This window comes from Apus apus, chromosome 1 (genome assembly GCF_020740795.1).
Source record: "Apus apus isolate bApuApu2 chromosome 1, bApuApu2.pri.cur, whole genome shotgun sequence".
Taxonomy (NCBI): Eukaryota; Metazoa; Chordata; class Aves; order Apodiformes; family Apodidae; genus Apus; species Apus apus.
The window spans coordinates 108251921-108275769 of record NC_067282.1 but is presented as its reverse complement, the minus strand read 5'-3'; the positions used below and the strand labels follow the sequence as shown (position 1 = coordinate 108275769).

General features: G+C 38.3%; 1 protein-coding gene across 4 annotated transcripts in view; it reads left to right on the top strand.

Annotated features, from left to right (window-relative positions):
- POLA1 (DNA polymerase alpha 1, catalytic subunit) overlaps positions 1 to 23849 on the top strand; it is a 202625-nt gene that overhangs the window by 145573 nt on the left and 33203 nt on the right. For 2 of the 4 annotated variants that reach the window (XM_051608243.1, XM_051608242.1), the window contains exon 36: positions 13534 to 13630. In XM_051608243.1, the coding sequence (XP_051464203.1) occupies positions 13534 to 13630 (97 nt within the window). Of the gene's footprint in view, positions 1 to 13533; positions 13631 to 15752; positions 15877 to 23849 lie in introns of those variants that run through there. The other 2 variants (XM_051608244.1, XR_007888390.1) reach the window with 2 other exon arrangements.

Genomic DNA, 23849 nt, shown 5'->3' with positions numbered 1-23849 from the left:
TATCAGTGAGAAAAAGTTTTACTTATAAAAAAAATAAATAAAAATCAAGGTTGTAAATACAGACCTGAATTAATTTATGTAAACCGAAGTATCTTGCTTCCAAATTGAGACTTGTTACCTCTACTACAGTGTAGACTGTGAGAACAGGACTTGTTCCATCAGCTTTTTCCATTGTTATCAATAGCATCCTGCACCTGAACATCAGAAGTGGTATCCTCTTATTTTTGCAAGCAGACAGAAGACCCAAAATGTGCCTCATATAAGATAATGAGTAATAACCTTTTGCTCATCCTTGGCAACACATAACCATTCTTGAACATTTCATCAGATTGCATGAAATGGTAAAAATGCAGACTTAAGGTTAGCCTTCAGAGGCCTCTAGGAGACCTCTAGTAGCCTCAGGCTTTTAGTAATGGCCTCTCTTTGCCATGAAATAAGGCTGCAGCTGATAGATGATTGGTATCTGGTTTTGGTCTGGAGCTACCTTATGCAAATTTTTCCACTGCAGGCAGAATTCACTCCTAGTAAGGTGATTTCATATAATCTTCTTGGTTGGGCCCCACCTGATTTATTTGGTTTCTAGCTCTGAGAAATCTGGGTCCTGAGAAATAGGATATGGCTTGCATTCTTCATGAGGAGCAGTTCTTGCTGAGTAAGGGCAAAGGTCTTGCATGCAGATTTGAGCTGCACAGAGTCCTAATTCTTTCTTTCAATTTCAGTAACACAACTTTTTGTAAGGTAAGTTTCCTGGATATTTACGGTTCAGTTCTTGTTTGTTATAAAGAAAATCATAATTTTAGATTTTTTATGGAAATACATGAAATCACTTAAAAGGCAAAAGAATTCTGTTCAGTGATGAGAGTTCCTGTGTGTGTGCTTATTTTTGATTTTTGAAATAAGCAGGTGTCCTGTAGGTAACTGCCCTGAGTGCTCTTCATTTGACGCATAAATCCATCAGTTCTCTACAATGAAACGGAGCTCTGGAGCTGTATCAGCTTGTTCTGTAACACTTAAGGTAGATGGAGAATACTTGGCCATGGTCCTTTATCTCCAGAGCAGAATGACAGCTCTGCTTTACAGAGGTGGTTTTCGATTTTCATGTTTCACCTAGTCTTTTCTGTTAACTGCTTCTTACCCCAGATTGTCAAGGGTCAGTCAGGTAATTCCAGAAATTAATTACTTGCTTTGAAATTGCTTGAGTTTTCCTTAAAAATGTAAATATAGATTATTATTTTTTAGTTAGATTCTTTTGTACATCAAGGAGAGGATATGTTTTAGGAGCATACCTATATGCTGCTTATTTCAAGAAGCAATTTATTTGAAGTGTGCAAATATTGTTCATCGAAGGCTCTTAAAATACAGTTGATTTTGGGATCATGCTGGTGCTTCTCCAGAGTAACGTTCGATGCATTTGGGCAGATAAAATCTTGTAGTTTTGCTGATATGTGCTGCTAGGTGAGCCTGGTTCCAGAGTGATATCTGCCTTTCATCAGCTGTCCCAGAACACTCATTTGTTTGCTTTGATGTAAAAACCCTCAAATCTAAACCTTTCTGCTATAGATGATATTTTTGAGAATTTTTGTACAGTCCCTGTCCCAAAGTACATCAGTGTAGGATGAATCTTCAGGCTTCAGACAGGTTAGCCTGCAGATTTTTCAGTTACGCAGTGATACTGCTTTCAGAGGGAGAGCATGAATACTCTAGAGTCTCTCCAGATCCATGGGACAGATTACAGATGAGATTAAATTTTTAGAATGTTTGGTTCATTGGATTTAGAGTGCAAAATCTTGAATTATTTCAAGATAAAAACAAATCTTGTACCTTTTGCCTTGTATTGCTCTGTCATTACCAGTGTGAAGTAGCCTCTGACCAGAAACCCAAGGTTACAGGTGCTGGTATGCATGGACTAGTCATTGGCCATTTTGTACCTTTCATGGGGTCAGAGGCTTTAAAACAACCTGAGGGCTGTGTTCCAGCTTGAAGTCAGTAGTGTATTGCGTGCTCATTATGTATGTGAGGATGCTGTTGGTTCAAGGTCTGTTGGGGCCGAGCTTGAGACTGCTGAAATGCAGTAGCTACATCAGCTTATTCACGAGCTACCGTACAGTTTGCTGTTTCACCTTGTGCCAGCTGTTGAATGCACAGGGAAGGCAATTAGATGTTGGGGGTTAATTTTTTTTTCAGATTAGAAAAGAGATAAGAAATCTTTTCTGGATTAGTGAGTTAAGTTTGGTTTAGCACCTGCTCAGATGAGCAGCAGAGCACACACAACACCAGGAATAGGAGAGAGGTTGAGAAACGGTTTGTTAAGCACAGATGATAGTCTTTTTGTTTAAAAAGCAACTTATCTCCAAGGAAGAGGAACTGGGTTTATTTCATGTCTACTTACAATGCCAGCTCTAAGTAGAGGTGATCCACCAGCATTAGTGATTCAGTGGCTTCATCTTCTGTTTCTCCACACCTCTACAGGTAAGTGCTTCTTGGTGTGCTGGCACTTAATGTTCATCTTGTGTCTGTGTTGTGTGCCTTGAGGCATTATCCTCTGAATCCTCAAAGCAAAACAGTTCCAGCTTGGGACTCTCCTCAGTTCTAGATAATTAATTCAGCATATTTGTTATGGCCAGAAATGTTTTGCTTTTTAAATTTCCTTAATTTTCTATTTTCTGTGTTCATACCTCCTAAATCTTGTTAATAGCCAGCTAGATTTTCTCCAGAGTTTCTTAATGAAAATGCTTAGTAATAAAATTGTCATGATCCACCCTGGACGTATTCTGTTAGCCCCTTGATTCAGTCCATTGTCCCTTGTCAGCAGATGGTGTAATCTGTTCTTCACCCAGTTCCTCACCCACTTTTCTCTTCTTCTGCTGGCATTGCAGCCCAGAGTTGGTAAACAGGACTTAAGCCAGCAAAACGACTTATCATTTCAGTTACTTAATGGGTTTAAAAAAATAAATCTCATAATCTAAAAGAATATCCAGTCTTCTGCTGTGCTTTTTTTTTAATATATTGACCCCTGCATGTATATGGAAGAACCTCTTATTTCATCATACAGTCTGTATTAACAGGAGTATTAGGGAAAATGTAATCATCTCCAAATCCTACCATATCTGTTTCAGTTTCCTTTTACTTCTTAAATAGACTCTGTGTGTCATAATCACTGAAATATTGATTGGGGGAGTGGACAGTTTGGAGGGTTAAGAAGAAAACCACACACCCACCCACACCTCCTGATTCAGTTTATAACCGGTACTGCTGTCAGGAAAGATGGTGACCAACCTTCTCATGATTTTAATGGAATTGGGTGTGATTGTACGCCAAAGCATACAGTTTATTTCATCTTTTTTGTTTTACATGAAGTAGTTATTTTGGATGCACAGTTTATTTCGGCCTATTTGACACAGACCAGCACTGTGTTTTAACTAGTTTTTGTGACGCATGAGAAGACCATACTCCAGTATTAAGCATTGGCATGAGGCAGGGAGTACACAAACTGTGAGTATTTAGCGTAACATTAATTCACACTTTGTGAGCTCTTTTCATGCAGAAGTGTCTGCCTTCAAAATCTAATGCTGAATAGGGCCTGTGTGGACATGGTGCAGTGTAACTGCCCTGGTTTTACAAAAGAATATGTGAGGTGTGTAAAATGCGGTCTCACACTTCAGTTTATTGCCTTGAAATCATTGTAGCATGGATAGCTTTTGGATATATAAACATCCACAAAGCTGAGCTATGCCCTCTTTTTGAAAATAGAAATTGCTGCACGTAAGATGCAGGATGGAAAATGTTTACAGTCTATACAATCTTCCAGCAGTAAATTGAGACCAGTGGCACTTCCCCGAAAAAATAAATTACCCGAAATTTGCAGCACATTCATATTCAATTTCATCACAGCAGATGCTCATTAGTATGTTGTTATTAATTGGTATTCACTTTAGGTTTTGTTTAAAATGAAGATAATAATTAGGTTTTAATTACTGCATCTTTTTAAGGGGGGGAGGGGAGGAAATGCCTCTCAAAGCAGTGAAGTATTTCCTGTATGCTTTGCTGTGTTACATCTAAGCCTTGAAAGAGTCTGAGACACATTTTTCTGCCAAGACACTTCTTTTCTATTTCCTCTTCTTTCTTTCCTGTTTTTAAAGTATTAACAACTAGTTCTAAAGGATTTGTTTGATGGACATACTGAATCTTATCACAGTACTGAGAGCCACTGTTCTTTCTAATCAAGTTACCAAAAAGGCTTTTCACAAAAGTAACTCTCTCAAGCAGCTGATTAATGAAGTGGTGCCAGTGTTTTGTATTATAATTAATTGAAGTAATACAAATAACTTCTGTAGCCTGTAGAAATTATGTTCTTTGCAAAGCACTCTAATAGAGTTAGCAAACTAGAAAGAGGAGGTTTTTTCTGTTGGTATTTTTGTTTGGTTGGTTTGTTTGTTTGTTTTAAATTTTATTTCTTGTTGTGTTCATCATCCATAAAACCATAGGTGACACCATGGAAAAGAATAAATTACACTTAATTCACTTAAGTAAAGAGAACGCAAAAGCCCAGAGAGGGCTTAAGGAAGTGGGAGAGAGTCATGTGCGTAAGAAAGCGAAAGGGCAGAAAAAAGTGAGAACGCAAAAAAGATTTAAAGGATCATGAGTGTCGTAGGACTATAGAGAAATATAGGAATTTGGGAGATGCCAAAAACTGAATAAAAGACCTCAACCTACTGTAGAGGAGTAAGAGTAATCTAAAAAGCATTGACCATCACATGTTAATTTGGTTAATACAGCAATTCACTTAACCCGTGTCCCAAAGTGCCACATCTACACATCTTTTAAACAGCTCCAGGGACTGTGATTCAACCACCACCATGGGCAGCCTGTTCCAGTATTTAATAACCCTTTCAATAAAAAATTTTCTTCTAATATCCAATCCAAACTCCCCTGGCACAACTTGAGGCTGTTTACTCTTGTCCTGTCGCTTGTTACTAGAGAGAAGAGACCAACTCTACCTCACTACAACCTCTTTTCAGGTAGTTGTAGAGAGCGGTGAAGTCTCCCTTCAGACTCCTTTTTATCAGACTAAAACAACTTCAATTGCCTCAGCTGCTCCTTGTAAGGCTTGTGCTCCAGACCCTTCACCAGCTTCATTACCCTTCTTTGGACACACTCCAGCACCTTGCTGTCCTTCCTGTAGTGAGGGGCCCAAAACTGAACAGAGTATTCAAGGTGTGGCCTCAGCAGTGCCCAGTACAGCGGGACAATCTCTTCCGTAGTCCTGCTGCGCCCACTGTTTCTGATACAAGCCAGGATGCTGTTGGCCTTCTCAGCCACTTGGGCATATTGCTGACTCATATTCACCTGGCTGTCAACCAACACCCCAATGTCTGTTTTTCTCTGGGTGGCTTTCCAGCCACTTTTCCCCAAGCCTGTAGCGTTGCATGGAGTTGCTGTGACCCAAGTGCAGGACCTAACGCTTGGCCTTGTTAAACTTCATAAAACTGGTCATGATTCAGCCTGTCCAGGTCCCTCTGCAGAGCTTTCCTACCATCAGGCAGACCAATGCTCTAGCCCAAGTTGGTGTCATCTGCAGACTTAAGGAGGGTGTACTTGATCCCTTCATCCAGATTGTTGCTCAAGATACTCAACTGTACAGCTACCACCAACCTTTCTTTCGCAGCAGAATAGTTAATGAGAGGTAGCACATATTAAGCTCTCCTCAAGTACTGTGTTTAGGATAGTAAGATGCTTACCGATAGCTAAATCTTCCCAGGTCCTCTTCCTTTCTGAGAGTTGAGCTTTGACAGTTCTAAAAAGGAGAAGGAAAGGTGGACACTGGCAATTTTTCCATGCTTTCTGCGTGAGATTAATAAAACCAAGTTAAATTTTCTGTTCTTGCCATAAGGGTTACAAAGTTGTGGCTGCTTCTGGAAGAATTCCCTACTCACTGCCTACACTGTTACAGAGTGTGAGAGCAGGACCATTCTCTACTTGAAATTTCACTTTGATGTGGAAAAATTGCATCACAGTTGATTGGGCCAGAGAGAGGTAGAGTGGGTGCACAAGGGGGCTTTTGAGTTGATGTTTGTCGCATTTGTGAGACGGGAGAAGCAATAACAGAATCATAGAATGGTTTTAGTTGGGAGGGACCTGAAAGTCATGTAGTTCCAACCCTCCTGCATGGGCAGGGACACCTCCCACTAGATCAGGTTGCTCAGAGCCCCATCCAACCTGGCCTTGAATGCTTTCAGGGATGGGGCTTCCACATCTTCCCCAGGCAACCTGTTCCAGTGTCCCGCCACCCTCAGAGTGAAGAATTTCCTCCTAATGTCTAACCTAAATCTTCCCTCTTCCAGTTTTGATCTGTTATCTCTTGTCCTCTCACTACGTGCCCTTGTAAAAAGTCCCTCCCCAGCTTTCCTGTAGGCCCCTTCAGGTACTGAAAAGCTGCTGTAAGGTCCCCTCAGAGCCTTCTCTAGCCTGAACAGCCCTGACTCTCTCAGCTTGTCCTTGTAGGACAGGTGCTGCAGCCCTCTGATCACCTTTGTGGCCCTCCTCTGGACTCTCTCCATGAGTTCAATGTCCTTCTTATGATGGGGGCTTGGGATTGCTCTGACCCAGGTGCAGAATCTTGTACTTGGCCTGGTTGAACTTCATGCAGTTTGCACAAGCCCACTTCTCAAGCCTCTCAAAGTCCCTCTGGATGCCATCCCTTTCCTCCAGCATGTCAGTCTCACCACACACTTTGGTGTTGTTGGCAAACTTGCTGAGGGTATACTCAATGCCACTGTCCATGTCGCCAAGAAGGATGTTAAATAGCACCAATCCAAGTACTAACCATTGGGAAACACCACTCTTCACGGGTCTCCATCTGGACATTGAGCCATTAATCACCACTTTTGAGTGTGACCATCCAGCCTGTTCCTTACCCAATGAGTGGTCCGTCCATCAAATCCATACCATTCCAGTTTTGATAGGATGTCATGCAGGACATGTCAAAAGCTTTGTACAGGTCCAGCTAGATGACAGTTGTTCTGCCTTTGTCTACTGATGCCATGTCCCCATTGTAGAAGGCCACCAAATTAGTCAGGCAGGATTTGCCCTTGGTGAAGCCATGTTGACTGTCGCCAATCACCCCTTTGTTTTCCACGTGTCCTAGCAGAGCCTTCGTGAGGATCTGCTCCATAATCTTGCTGGGTACAGAGGTGACTGGTCTGTAGTTTTTTGGGTTTTCCTTTTTCCCTTATTGAAAATGGGAGTTATGTTCTCCTTTTTCAGTCAGTGGGAATTTTGCCAAACTGCCAAGACTTTTCAAATATGATGGACAGAAACTTTGCAGCTTCATTGGCCACTTCCTTCAGGAGCTGTGGATGAATCCAATCAGGTCCCCTGGACTTGTACACCTTCAGGTCCTTCAGATGGTCATGAACCTGCTCTTCTCCCACAGTGGGGAGATATTCCTTTTCACAGTCCGTGCCTTTGCCTTCTTTAACTTGGATGGTGTGACCAGAGCCTTTGCCAGTGAAGACTGAGGCAAAGTAGTCATTGAGTACCTCAGCCTTCTCTATGTCCTGCATGGCCAGGTCTCCAGTTTCTTTCTGAAGTGGACCCACATTTTGCCTCTTCTTCCTCTTATTGTTGACATACCTGTAGAAACCTTTCTTGCTTTTCTTAACATCCCTGGCCAGGTTCTATCTGTACTTTGGCCTTCCTTAACTGATCCTTTGCTTCTCTGACAACTTGTCTGCACTCCCACCAGGACACCTGGCCCTGCTTCCACTCTCTCTATACCTTGTTTTTACATTCAGCTGTGTCCAGAAGCTCCTTGCTCATCCATACAGGCTTCATGGCTCTCCTGACTGCCTTCCTCTTTGTTGGGACACGTAGCTCCTGGCCATGGAGGAAGTGATCCTTGAATATGGATCAGCTTCCCGGGGCTCCTTTTCCCTCCAGGGCTTTGTCCTGCAGCACCCTGCCAAGCAGATACTTGACCAAAATCTGCTCTCTTGAAATGGAGGATAGTGAGCTTGCTTTGCTCCTTCCTTGCTGCCCTAAGGATCCTGAATTTGACCATGTCATGGTCTCTACAGGCTAGTCTCCCTTTAAGTTTTACATCATCAACCAGGCCATCTCTGTTGATGAGACTATGGTCCAGCATAGCACCTTTTCTTCTTGGTTTCTCTACCATTTGGAGGAGGAAGTTGTCAACAATGCACTCCAGGAACTTCCTGGATTACTACCCTCCAGCCCAGCCAGCAGTTGTAGTAGACAAATACTAAGCTAGTGTCACTGGTAGGGAAGGAGAGAGAGAAAAAGAGAGAGACTTGGCTGGATTGAAAACTAAACTACACAGCTTTAATTAAACACTAATAATATAAGAAAATATATACAATTATATACAGATTTGTTCAGGTATGTGCAAGAGCCTCTCACCTCTCCCCACCCCCAGCAACTCCCACCACACTCCCCTGAGCTGGAACAGTCCCGAGAAATCCCGGAGCTGCTGCTGGAGAAAGCGGAGAGTGATGAGGGTCAGGAGAGCTCGAGCCTAAGGGTCGACAGTGCTGGATGGACGGAGTCCTCCCCAGGCACCGGCCATAGATGGAAGAGAAGGGAAGAAGAAGCAGGAAGGAAGTTGTCTTCTGTGATCTCTGACCTTCCTCTGAGCTTACGTAGATATATGGAATGGAATATCTCTGGCCAGTTTTGCTGTCTGTCTAACTCAGCCTCCTACGGGGGGGTCACAGATCTCCCGGCAGTGTCTGAGGCGGCAGAGTGAAAGTGCGACCTTGAAGCCCCAGCAGTTAGAAAAACATTCCACTGTCTTATCAGCTCTAGCTAGAACAGAATGTTGCTAGTTAAAAGAAAGCTCACTGAAGGAAAAAAAAAAAAAAAACAGTAAAAAGGAAAATTGGCTTCATCCTGGCTTAAACCAGGACAGCTAGTCCTGAGGACTGAGGATAGCAAATGTCACTCCAGTCTACAAGAAGGGCAAGAAGGAGGACCCGGGTAACTATAGACCGGTCAGCCTCACCTCCATCCCTGGAAAGGTGATGGAACAACTTGTCCTTGGCACTATCTCTAGACATATCAAGGAGATGGGGGTCACCAAGAGCAGTCAACATGGTTTTACCAAGGGTAAGTCATGTTTGACTAACCTCATAGCCTTCTATGAGGAAATTACTAGGTGGATAGATGATGGTAGAGCGGTGGATGTGGTCTATCTTGATTTCAGTAAAGCATTTGACACCGTCTCCCACAGCATCCTTGTAGATAAGTTGATCAAGTATGGGTTTGATGATCAGGCAGTGAGGTGGATCAAGAACTGGTTGAAAGGAAGAAGTCAGAGAGTTGTAGTCAATGGGGCAGAATCTAGTTGGAGGCCTGTGGCTAGTGGAGTCCCTCAGGAGTCGGTACTGGGACCGGTGTTGTTCAACATCTTCATCAACGACCTGGATGAGGGTACAGAATGTACCCTCAGCAAGTTTGCTGACAACACCAAGCTGGGAGGAGTGGCTGACACACCAGAAGGCTGTGCTGCCATTCAGAGAGACTTAGACAGGCTGGAGACTTGGGCGGGGAAAAACCTGATGAAGTTTAACAAGGGCAAGTGTAGAGTTTTGCATTTGGGGAAGAAAAATGCCATGCACCAGTACAGGTTGGGGGCTGACCTGCTGGAGAGCAATGTGGGTGAAAGGGATCTGGGGGTCCTGGTGGACAGGAGGATGACCATGAGCCAGCAATGTGCCCTTGTGGCTAAGAAGGCCAATGGCATCCTGAGGTGCATTAGAAAGGGTGTGGTTAGTAGGTCAAGAGAGGTTTTCCTCCCCCTCTATTCTGCATTGGTGAGGCCGCATCTGGAGTATTGTGTCCAGTTCTGGGCCCCTCAGTTCAGGAAGGACAGGGAAGTGCTTGAAAGAGTCCAGCGCAGAGCCACAAAGATGGTGAAGGGAGTGGAACATCTCCCTTATGAGGAAAGGCTGAGGGAGCTGGGTCTCTTTAGTTTGGAGAAAAGGAGACTGAGGGGTGACCTCATCAATGTTTACAAATACGTAAAGGGTGAGTGTCAAGAAGATGGAGTTAAGCTTTTTTCGGTGATGACCAGTGATAGGACAAGGAGTAATGGATACAAACTGGAGCATAGGAGGTTTAAGGTGAATATTAGAAAAAATTTTTTTACTGTGAGAGTGACAGAGCACTGGAACAGGCTGCCCAGAGAGGTTGTGGAGTCTCCTTCTCTGGAGACATTCAAAACCCACCTGGACACCTTCCTGTGTGATGTACTCTAGGTGACCCTGCTCTGGCGGGGGGGTTGGACTAGATGATCTTTCGAGGTCCCTTCCAACCCCTAGGATTCTATGATTCTATGATTCTAGTAATTGCAGTCAAGCCATGATGGACTTAGGCATGTGTGGAGGCACAGCTGACATTGAGGGACTCTAGAAATAAAAATGTGTTGTGTCTGTGAAGTCTCATTTTCTAATACATGCCCTATTAAGTGTTATTTTATTTTCACGACTGAGTATTTTGTACACTAGTTTTTTGCTTAGTCATGGGGATATTTGCTTTTCCAGTGTTCATAATTCACCAGCTCTGTTAAGAAGACACCATCAGTTTCTTATGATGTAATATGTTTAATCTTAAATTCTTCCTAGGAAGGCAGGTTGGAAATTTGCAGTTGGCCTCCTGATGCTACAGGAAACAGTTCTGCAACTGTATTAAACCTAGGTTTCTTTAATACTTTGTTGGCCAAGCACAACTGATTTTTAAATTACATCTGTTGTTTTTCTATTAAAAGCTTAATTTTTCTGTCAAAGGGTTGAATAGCTTTGTTGAATGCTATTTATATATCTTTGGTTCTTTCATCTGTTTCTTACTGTTTTGAATGCAATTTAGGAAAAAAAAATAAATGTTTGATTGTATGAAAAGAGCAAAGTGTTCTTTCCATGAATGGAAGGTGTCAGAGAAGAAAACTTACCTGCTGAAGTCCATTCTTAATGAAATAAAAAAGTCAAACATCATAGAACAAATAAGAGCTTCAAAATAGTTTTATTTTTCAAGTACTCACCATTCAGTCTTTCATGGGAAGAAATAAATGAGGTTACAAATTTAGCCCAAGTTCTTACCATAATGTTAGGACTGTCAGGTTTCCTTTACACACAAAAAAACCCCAACACCATTAAAAGTAAAATATTACTTGGGTTTGAAGTTTGAGTGATTGAGCCGTTTTGTCTTTTTAAACCTACAGGTTATCAGAGATTAAGGAAATATAAGAAATTATTATAAAGTAATTTCTAAATTCTATTTAGATGTAAGGTACCTCTTCCTTAATTTCATAAGTATGCCATAATGTTCATACTTAATTGCATGAAGATCTTTAAAACCTTTTGTTTTCCACCAGTTACTAATTGTAAGATGTGGCAGGAAGCAAAACGGAAGGAGATAGTAGCATATTATCAGTAAAAAAAAAAAAAGGTGTGTGTATGTATGTATCTCTGTGTGCGCATGTGTACATTTTTACATACTGATTTTTGTATTTTCTTTATCCATTTAAGCAGTGACTTTCAATTAGCCTGCCTACTAATATCAGGTCACTAAACTCTATAGCTGATGCTTTATTCTTTCATGTGGGTTGTCATTCGTTTGCTTCAGTTGGCTGGCAAAGGTTGTTGTATATCCATTACCAGCAACACAGCACTTTGCATTTCTGAATTGACAAGCAGCTATATTGACCTAGCGCTTATTATGGGTCAACAGCTGCGTTAACCGACGGAAGGACTGAGGGGCAATTAAAATGAATTGGCAAAAATATATCTTCCTAATTTACTCCAATTTGTTATTTATGCTAACATTGTATGGCTTCTATGGTGACACTAAACAGAATGGACCCAATAATGGCAATTAACATAAAAATATAATGGCTAATCAAATTGACAGCAACTGTTTCTCATCATCTCGACACACAATACATTATCAAAACAAACTATTATGAAGGAGGTAATTTCAGTGTTCTATTCAACCTGCTTCATGTGTGCAGTCAGGGAGATGTGTACCAGCAATTACAGCTGAATCTAAAAAACTAAACAAATAACTTAATCGCTGTCGTCCTCCTTTTTTCTTCTTCAGGAAGCAGTAATCAGGATTTACTAAAAATAACTGGTGTATAATAGTATAATGATGATGCATATCATAGAATAGCTAATAAGGAATAAAATAAGCTTCTGTGTGTCTTTTTTTAAAATAGGTTCTCGTGAAGTGAAAAAATATACTGTTAAAATATATAAAAAATAACTAAGCAATAGTAATAGTTGTCAAGCATCTCAATATGAGTTGCTTTGTAGTTACAGGTACTTGTCAGTGTAAGTGTAAAATCAGCGAAAATTAGTAACAAAATTTGTCTTCATTGGGTAAAAGATTGAAAAGCTGAAGTTAAAGCAGAAGTCCAGTAAAGAAGAGGTAACCTATTAGTTGCTGTTCCACTGCATTTTCAGTATCTTTCTTTGTGGTATCCTGAGTCACAGTTTTATGTTGGTCTGACAATATTCTTTGTTGGTGTTATAGCTCATCAAGAATATCCTCAGGAGTTCTTACATATCTACATGTGTCCTGAATGTATTAAAATGGACACTGTGTTTGAAGCTGTTATGATTACCTCATTCTTAATTCCAGTTTTTGTACTGCACAACTCTTCAAACTGTTGTTGGCCAATATTTGAACTCCAATATCTCAAACAGCAGGGACTGAAATGTGGTTTTATTGAACAGGAGTTCAAGAAGATTAACTTGAAGGGCTTTAGCTGTAGCATGGGCAAGATGCATCTCTCACCTATTTGCACAATCATTCAGTGCATTGACTGGTGATACAAATGCATACAGGCATGTACTTTTGAACTACAGTAATAGCACAGGGGCTAGACAACACTGACATTCAGAGCATTGAATTGAATATCATAGTCCACATGTACACACCTGCAGATTTTTGCACTAAATGTGTGATTGCTAGCATACAGTAGCCTTCACAGGTGTGTAGAGCAAGCTGTAAAGGTATATATGCACCTGTTCTTATTTGAATTACATTTTCACAGTTCATGTAACCATAGCTGGGAAGGGAGGGAATACAGCCAAACACCTGTATTCATAAAAAATAGATATTAATTCTTTTCCTTTTTGATACCGTTACATTGTACAATATACTAAAGCACTAAAGTTATTCCTTTGTCCCAGCATTCTCATGACTTTCATTTTGTTGCCAAAGCATCATTGTGATCCCACATATCTGTAAGAATGGGTAAATGCAAGTTATGTTTCTGTAAGAATGGTAAGTTAAATATTAATTATACAAATGCTTGGTGTAGATTGTGAGAAAATGTAGAGATGTAATAAAGAGATTTTGCAGCATAATAATAATAGTTCCAAAAGCTGATGTGAACAGAACATATAAACTGTTAGAAAACAACAGAAATAATCACCTTTTGATAGTGGACTTACAAATGGGTGCAAGAAATTCACTTTTCAGTTGGTTTTTAATTGCTGTCTTCTTACTTTACAGTATTCTGATAAGGCTCTGTACACTCAGCTCTGCTTTTACCGCTACATTTTTGATGTGGATTATGCCATAGAGAAAGTGATTACTGAAGAGGATAAAGGTAAGTTTAAATTTTTGATTAATTAACTACAATTTAATAGCAACTTACATGCTAGAAAGTAGACCTGCGCATTTTTACTCTTCAAGTCTGAACTACAAGGCTGTAATGTAAAACAACATGAAAGTATCATTTTAGGAATCCTCTGTGAGAGGAATGTGTTCTTTTGGAGTTAACCACTTTAAGAATATATTATATGTCTCCTCTGAAGCAAATGCTCTTTGGAAAAAGTGCTTTTCTTGCGTTTTACACCATTAGAGAAGGCACATTAGCTTCAGTAAATAGATTAATTAAAATATGTACACAATATCTAAATGAAAAGTCAGTTAAAACATGTTCAGCTATTAGTATTGAAGACACCTTTATTCAGGGAGAAAATAATGACACAAGAAAAGCTGTAGAACTAATAATCTACAAAGCTCTGTTAAGTATACAGGTTAAGCTAATGTTAGGAAGATGATTTTTTTCTTCCAGCTACCATGACATTTCTGAACTAAAGTATTTCTAAGCTGTAATGGATCTATGGGTTTTGTGCAGCAAAGTGATTTCAGGCTGATGGAAGAGTATTTCTGAAGGTGTGTTAATGCTTGGCTGACTTAGAACTCTGAATAAAGCCATGTTTGGGTCCTACCATCGAAGTGCATTACCCACAGAGAGCACTTCCACTGTATCCTCTATGTGGTTCTGGTGATGCCTGGAAGAGCAGGTGCTACCTCTAGAGACTACTGTTCTGAGGGTTGCTCTGCTGTGACAGTCTTCCCCACCTGCGTCACCAGGGAGGTTGCTGGGTGATGAAAGAGACTAAAAACTCTTGTCTTCCTAAGTGTTAATTTCAGAAGCCTTACATGAAAATCAAAATAGCGTAACCTTTTAGCTAAGAAATGCTCAAATAAGCAAACAGTCTGGTTTTGGCCTGTTGTACTTACGATTCTTCGTTTAGAAGTTCTCGTTTCCATTCGTGATCCCTCTAAGACGGTGAACTCACTCTTATGCTTGCACTTCAGCATGACTGTACATCCAAAGAAGTTTATGATGTACGGCTATCTCAGTCTAATACAACTTTGTAGAGGTACTGAGGGAATGTTATATGGTGGAAGCTACTGCTAGCTGAAACCAAATTATGTTGTGTGCAGCACTTCATTTTGAAACCTATGGGTGGTTCTTTTTGCTGCTGTTCAAGATGTGTTTCAGACCTTCATTCCATAGTAGCTGAAAATTCTCTGTAATTTTCCCATTCAACTTGTTTATAACTAGTTTATGTTCATTCACTAAATGTTTACTTATTTCCCTGGCCTTATGTTCTCCACTGATACTTTTGGAAACAGTGGTAACATCTCTGTTTTGTTTTCAGCTAAGGCAGAGACACTCCTAGCTTTCTTTGGGAAGAATTTGTCTCTGCTGCATGATCTTTCCTCTTAGCACATTTCTGTGTGGTCTTTTTTAGGCTGAATTAATCTTTGAATATAAGAAACTGTGGTATTTCAGATGGATCTGTACATTTGCCAGAAGTACCTCTGTTGATGCTTTCTTGACTTACCTATACCCTGTTCATAGCTGTATCATATCATAAACTTGTAGTTAAGCCATGATAGAAATCTTGTTTATTTCCTCCTCTAATTTTGGAACCATGAATTTATATCCCAGGTTCATAGAATTTTGTTTTACTTTAATTTTATTTATTTCATTCATTTTGGACTGCTTAAGTTAATTTGTAATTTTAGACTTCAAGGTTAATGAATTATCTCTGAAAAACAGGATAATTCTTCTGCATTCAGTTTCCTACCTTCTGCCTTAGTCAGAAGATGTTTCTTGGAACCTCACCACTAACTAGAGCAAGTTCAATAAAATTAGTTTCTGAAGTAATTCTAAAGGAATTTTAAGAACTGTCCTAGGGCCTTCTGTTCTCTTGGGCAGATTACCTTTCAGCGTGGTACATTTTTTATCTTTTTCTTAGCTGTTTGAAAGTTACTGTATGATCTTCTTCAGCTAGCCAAGTGATTTCCATCTTGGTGCTGCAGCAGATGTTAAGGCCAGCTGAGTTAGATGTATTAGTTACTGGTTTTCTTAAAAGAGACTAACTAGTTGAGTCTGATAAACCTATAAATGATCTTATCTCATTTTTCAGATATCTTTTGGGACAAAGTCATCTTTCTTGCTCTGAAATACATGCAAAACCTGAGGATAATTGCCTGTGGCTGTTTGGGTCATCTTTTTATTTTATAGATAGCAGTGTTCTCTTTTCTAGTAAGGTATGTTACTGATTTGATTTAATTTAAAACTGTACGATCAAAATAGCTTTCATATTCCAATTTTTTTGTAGTTTTGACATGGAAATTTAGTGGACTTCCCTTTGTTACGTGAAGGTCATGTTTATTTTCCCTTTGAAGCCAAAAAAACTTCATTTCCATGCCATCATTCACAATGCATTTTGTCCTTGACCTGGGATCTGCATCATTGCTTTTATCAAAAATGGTGGCAAAGTTTAAGTTTTGTACATGTTTGGCATCTTCAGTCCTTTTTTTGTGACTAAATGACGTATTTACTGTTGTTTCAGTTATGGTATGGGGAGGCTTTTTGCATTGTTTTGGGATATTGTTTTTCAGAGTTTGAACTGCATGGACTACAGGTAATTCTACCTTCTAATGCCATTTTTCCTTAGTTTTTAAAGACCAGTAGTTGTTCTTTCTTGTAGATTCTGTTTATTCTTAATAGAAGCTTTAGGTTGTTACTCGGAGTATTCTTCTATAAAAAGAAGGATTTGTTTCAGTGACTGGATACGTATTTTCCACTGTAGTTTGAAAGAATTTGTGTCTTGTCTCATTCAGAACCTTGAGGTTTTGCTACTGATTCACTCATTTTCTCTACTGGCATCTTCAAAATACAGAACCTTAATTACTGAACAAATTTTGTTTGGTTGGTTATTGATATTGAAGGTCCATACTGTTTATTGAAACGAAATGTAAAATAATAATTGTGAAATCAGTGAGAGTTCTAAAATACATTCGAGCTGCTCCCTTTCTCTTCAAGAGGGTCAATACCAAAGCCTACTTTAAAAAAATAGGTTGAATTAGAAAAACCTCTGGTGGTCCAGGTTCTGCAACTTTTCAGGTTTTACAGCCAGTTTATGCTGGTGCTTTGCTGTACTTGCTATAAAGAGCTTCTTGTATCTAAGATGAATTTTGCTTTCTGAAGCGTATTCCATGCACAATGCTTGATAGAATATTTTCTTTTTCTTAGAGTTTTACATATTTTAAGCCTGTATGCTATCACCTAAGTCTTTCAACTACAAACCTAGTTTTTTTTAGGAAAAAGGGGAGAGTTTTCCACTTCTCTGCTTATTTGTTTTTTTTTTTTAAGACCCTCAGTAAGTCAAATCTATCAGAGAACCAGAAGGATTAATTATCATGTTTTGCAGACTATGCTTCTACGTACTCATACCAGTGTGGTGTTTATGACATTTGCAACAGCATTGTTCCGTCATGTTTTATTTGTGATCTACTGTAATCATTGTATACTGTTGCTGGTCCATCTTTTCCCTGTACGAATCAAAAATTAACCTGGTTGGCATACATGATGCTTTGTTTCAGTGAGTGGTGAAGTTAGCTGTCAGTTATACCATCCAGAAATATCTGAATTACATAGTTGTGGGTCTTTAGTCCTGTTATTAACAGTAGCATGTGTCCCCCAAACAAACACTTCCATTCACTTTGAAATGTAAGGTCTGTTATGATGATGCAGTTTAACATGTTTATATTGTGACACAGTGCCAGGTTCTTAGTTTTTGCACTACACAAAGTGAAATTCTGTAGTTCTTTGTTCTCTTTCTAAATTAGGAACTGTTGCACAGTTAGTATGGAGTCAAAAAACAATGTAATTTTCAATATCACTAAGCGAAACCCCCTAATTTACAGGTACAAATAATACCATAAGGCTTGTTCATTCTGAATTATTTTCTTAAGCTGGAAAGGAAGAAGTGCTCTGTTGTGACTAGTAACATATTCAGAATGATTTCAGCACTGTCTTACACTTAGTTTTTCACTTTTGCACTTAGTTTTTCAAAGCTGGCTTGTGGGCTTAGTCAGACATTGCTACCTAGGTGAACAGTCGGAACAGTAAGAAGCAGAAGGAGTAGCAAAGCATTTTCAGTTCACGTGGATGAAAAAAGGGTAGGTAAACTATCAGTGATTTTTAAACTCTTCATGTTTAAATACAGGAAGTATACTCGCTCTGTATGCCTTAACTTCAGAAATGGAAAATCAAAATAGAGGAAATCAAAATAGACTGTAGTAAACTTTATGTCATTATTCCATTCAAATACTATTATTGTTAATTCAAAGTTATTCCTGTTCTCATTTTTTGCTTCTACAGTAAAATGAAAGCCTTTAAAAAAATAAGAGAAATGGAGCCCACATAAAGTCACTACAACTGCTCTGCCTCATGCAGATGTCTCTAGTTCAGTTCCCCCTCCTGGCATCAAATAGAAAGTTTAATGGAAGATAAGGATGCTGAAGTCTCCAGATTCACAATGACAGCAGCATTATTCCAAAAGTGTTCATATTGCTGAGATTGTTTATGGTGCTGCAGTTCTTTTAGAGAAATAGGATCCTGATCATAGGATTTTTTTCCTGTTCCATATTGTAGAATGGGCCTGAAAGCCACCATTTTTCCACTGTGCTCTTTCTAAGAGTGGAAAGGTCACAAATGTTGTTTGCAAAGCATTAAAGTATTTCAGAGACAGATATTGCAGAGATGCTGCTGTATGTGCTTTCACAGAATATTTTCAACTATTGAGCCCATGGTTGCTGGATTCTGAAAAGTCTGGGCATATCTGTTTTAATGCATAAGCAGAAGAAAGTAAGGATGTGAGGAAGATAACTCGGGGAAAAGTGGTTATATGTTCTTGTTTGTTAGGAAGACCAACAGATCTTCAAAGTATATGGGGTTGAAAGGATGGGCCTGAGCAAGGAAGTGTTCCTGCTCTGAGATACAGTGAGGAAGTTCAGTCACATAAAGGGAGGAGAGCAGGGGTGAGATGGAGCTGAAAGGATTGTATTGTATGTGAAACTAGTGTAATGAAATGGACACTTCTGGCATCAGAACAATTTGCCACATTATTAGTAATATACCAGCAGGAAGATTACAAAAAAGTTCTTATTGCAATAAATAAGAAAGAGGATATAGTTATCTATGTGCACTTTCCAGGGGAAGATAAGGAGAAATCATATAAATAACCTATGTGTGTATGCATTTATTTTAAAGATGGCAACAGCTGAATCTTGGCTTATCTCTTTTCAGAGAGCAGACTTTGATAAACAAAGCACTTCTGTTTGTGTCACATCTCCAGACACTGTCAGAAAAACTTCACTATAGTGGTCTTTACATCCAAGCAAACAAATGTCCTTCTGCATATTTGCTGTCAAGTACTTTGTCTTCCAATCATGATGTTCTGAGTAGACTTAAAAATAATAATTTTCGATAATTTAATCTTTGAGCATATAATCAAAAGCACTTGTTCATTTTTCCTTGATATGTTGTTTTGAAGAGGAAGATTTCTGAATGTTTTTTTAAATTGGAGTCACCACTCAAGTTTTTTTAAAACTTGCTAATTTTTTTTGAAAGCAAAAATTATTGAAAATTATTCACTGTAAGTTTTTTGGCTCTTTTGAAGTAGTGCATGGGCTGATCTTTAAATCTTAAGTTATCCTCCTAGAATTATTATACTTTTCTTACTGCCAGTTGGACATCTTTAATGTCTTAATTGTAACATTTTCTCCATTTTATTTCTGCTCGTGTGGTCTTTCTCTTAAGCCTAAAAAATCTAGTAAATCCCATTGCACTCTACATTCCTGTATCCGCTCTCTGAGCACAAAACTCAATGGACTGTGACACTTCTCTTGGAGTTATTAATTGCTGAGTTAGTTTCTCTGCTTGTGAATTAAATAAAAGGAATTAACGAGTTTTTATATGTCCACAACATGAGAAATCTGACATGACTGAAATGCATGAACTGTGGCTCAGACCACTAATAAAATGGTTTTGTTTAATGACAACTTTTTTTCCATGCATTTTGTATTAATGTTGCAGGTGGGATGAAGTAGTGGCTTAACTAACATCTGATGACTCCTGAATTGGAATGGTTATTTGACCTCTTCAAATAAATATCCTGCTGCAACTGATAGAGGGTTTTTTTCTGTACATGGGAAAAAGTGAACAGAAACATATTCTCATTTGCATGTCAGGATCTTTTCCTACTTCAATATATAGATATATGCCAACTTGTTAGAGCTCATGCAGTGGTGTAGTCTATCTAATATTCTCTGCCTCCTTTTGCCTCCTTTATCCGTTCTCTTGTGAGCTTCTCTAAGCAGAAACAATTTTTAAAGCTCATTTTTCTCCGGTTTCTTTTTTATCTGCAACTCTGACATTTTTCTTGTAGAGAGCTTTGTCTTTCAGGTTTCATCTCTGGTAACAAAATTTGGGAGCTTTGGATGGGTGTACTTCCGTTGATGTTAAATGCAAGTCAGAAATGACAAGGCTACTTTTAATGACTACTACTACTCACAGCAGTAAGCTCTTTTCTCTAGTGGAAGACGCAAGACTAGCATTCTTTTCCTTTTAGAAGACCCTTAAGTTTGGTGGATCTGGCAGTGTACTAAAAAAAATAAAAATTCCTGTCTTTTCAATACCGGAATTCTGACATCAATGCTAATTTTAGTAGAAATTGGAAATATGAACAATTTAACTCTGTAGAATCCATTCAGCATACATGTGCCTAGACATCAGAAGGATAATGTAAAGCTAAGGCTTTACAGAGATTTAAAAAAAGATACAATTATCTGTATAATTTTTAAGTCTCATAAGAAATGTATTTTAGAACTTGCCAGTGATGGCTCATAATCACTTTGATATTTTGAGGAAAATGGTAGCTTTAAACAGATGATACGGAATTTATTTTTAAAAATGTATTGTGCTTATACAGTTGATGGCTTTTATTTCCATAATGTTTTTTACTACATAATTATACATCTTAATTACGTAATTACCGTCATAATTATTATGTAATTACATGTAGTTCCACTAATTACAAAATCAGGAAGTGTAATTATCTACTAAAAACTTTCTGAAATCTTATTTGTTCACTAGAGATTATTTAAAAGACCAGTGACCTACTGAAGATGTTGTACTGTGTTGTACATTGCACCAGCTCTCCTTTTCCCTTTCTTCATGGCCAGTGTAGTTTGAGAGGTTTGTGGAAGAACTATCTTGTCTTTAATTATTATTTCCCTTAAAATTAGGTTGGAAGCCATGACTGTTATTGCCTGCAAACTTGAAGCCTCTTCATTTTTGTCATTGATAAATTTAAAGATTCTGTAGCTTAAATTATAGGAAGTTGCATAGTTTCAGTTAACACCTTTGTAAATTTATTCTTTATATTTTGGTTGAGGGGTATCTGGCTAACATATAAAGATGTTTGGAGAAGTATTGTTTATGGCCATGTTATATGTGCAGTGAAACCTTGAATCCACAAAACACAGAGCGAATGCAGCTGATTTTTCATGGGCCAAAGAATTCTTTTAATGAGTAAAACTGCTTTTTAAAAAGCCTTTTTCCTGTGTTCATATACAATCATATATATATATATATGCGCTGGTTTATTACTTACTTTTGTAGAAACTTCGTTCTAAATATGTCTAACTGTGCAGTTTGAAACAAAAAATTGTTTACTGCATATTAGAGAAGTTAAAATGAATATTCAGGACATTTTATGGTTCTTTTGTCCTGGTATTTTATTAAAACTGGGCAGGAAAAAATCTCTTATCTATATATTAAATAAATCATGTGCTACCTTTGCTAGGGTGAATGAAAGAAGCATTGTAAAGTGTTAGATTTGGAGGGGATTTTTCATTCTGTTAACACTGATATATCAAAATGACATCACACAAAGCTTTCTCTTGCACTCATTGTGACAGCAAACATGCATTTATTATGTCACAGTGTTAGAGTGAGCCACCAAGGGGAAAGTACTTTCAGGAACAGAAAGCAGAATTCATGTGAAAGGGATGAGGTAAAAAAATAAGTGATCATAATCTGTGATACTAATAAAAGAAGGAAATTGTAATCTCAATGTCAGAAGGAAAATGGTGAAATAGAAACGTGAAGGAAACAGGTTGCTGGAATTTTGGCATTTCTGAGGAACACTTCAAGACTTACTATTGTGTATGCATGTGTATTGGTGTGTAATTTTTCTGTGCTTATTATATAAGGCACCTGTTTTACTGTACACTTGCCAAAAGCTATTTTAAGCTCCCAAACTTGACCTGAGTCCACAGGTGTTGTGAATCTGTCATCTTCTTGATGTAAAATGTAGTTTCCTCAACTTGCATCTGCTAAGCATATGAGTCCTAAGGAGAACTTGTCTCCAAAGCACTGACCTTTAAAAACAGAGTCATTATTTGTGAATGCAGATTGTGAAAACAAGATCCTTTTTTGATCTCCAGGATTTAAATTACTGCTGCAAATAAAATTATTTTAATTATACTTACTGAAGTATAATGACTGCATGGGAGACATTTCTTTTGAAATATCTTTCTGTGTCCTTAACAAAAAAAGGATTTATATCCAAGATTATCTGTTCCTAACAATCCCAACTCCCAAATTTCATGTTTCAGGCTAATTTAATTCCATTGGCTTTTGAGAACAAATGAGTCTTCTGTGGCAGGCCAGAATGTGGCTCAGCCTTGAAGAAAAAAAAGAAATACAGCAAAATGTGCTTCTCTTCTGGCTTGTTTCTCTTCTGGGAGGGGGGTTAGGTGGATCAGAGGGGCCGTGGGTTGAGTTAGGGAGCTCTCTCTTTGTTTTTATCTAGGAAAAATGAGTTTGGAAGAAGTTGATTTGATCCTTCCAGGACTACAACTGTCAAGTGCATATCAAAATGTTTTCCTATCTTATATTATTTAACTCAGAATGTAATAAGGTAATTGTTTTGACATGAAAATGTTACATACTGTGGTATTTCCACTTATCTTTAAATAGACATTTTTCACTTTGTGAGAGATGCATGCAGTAAGACAAAACAAAAAATGAATAAAAAGAAGTGAGTGACAGCCTAAGCTAGTTTATTTAGATGGTAAAAACATAATATTTGACGTTAATAGATTTTTACAGGCTTGGAATTAAAACATTTAGGTAGTTACGGTATTGTTTTATGTTTCTGGTGTAACAGTATGCATTGCATAAACAGCAAGCAGAACATAACAAGTAGCACATTTATCAAATGAATATTTTTCTTATAAATTGTGTTACATCTTTGGGGGGGGAGGAAAAGGAACATTAAAGGAAAACTAAAATGTGTTATTTTTATGCTCTTCATAAATCATATACATATGTATTCACCTTAAATTAGATTTGGTTTTTTTTGTTTGGGGTTTCTTTGGGTTTGGTTTTTTTTGCTAAAGCCGAGCATATAGTTTAAAACATCTTTAGTGAAAAGTAGCTAGTGGTGATTAACCTAAACAAATATAGTTACCGTACTTACTAAGAGCATTAGCTATTGTGCTTTTGAACATTAATAGTAAACTCTAGTAATCAAGACCTTGATGTGGAAGTTTTTTACTATTTCACCTTTTAAATTTTGTATTGTACAGGAATCAATGTGTTTGAAATTGGTTATTATGCATGCAGTTTCATGATAACTTGACACATAATTAAGTTGTTTCAAATATTATTTAATTTAGGAATTCTAAAGTGTAGCTTCTTGGTTGGAAACAAGTATGTTCATAATTTTTGAAAAGCAGCAGATGTTGGAACATAAAATGCATGCATTCAGTGAATTGCAACTGCCACAACTCTTATCATAGTTGCTTTTAGAGAGATATAAAGAAAGAGACATTCTTATCTGAAGGTTAGCTTCTGAAAATCTGGATGCAACTGTAAAAACAGTATTTCTATTTTCCCAATTCTGTTTTCCAAAGATTTATCGTCTCTTTCCCAGCTTAAGCCATACTTTAGATAGCACAGTGATGCAAGCAGCCATAAAGGTGACCTGGTTATAAGAACACAGCACAATACATTTGTGAAATGTTAGTCTTACACTCCAATGTAGTACCAAATACATATAGTATAAGACAGTGAGTTTGATGGCAACAGCTCATTACGTGCAGTCCCAACACTGGTGCATTCTGGTTTTCCTTCTTTCAGGTCTGTTAACTGTTTTTTAAGGGAG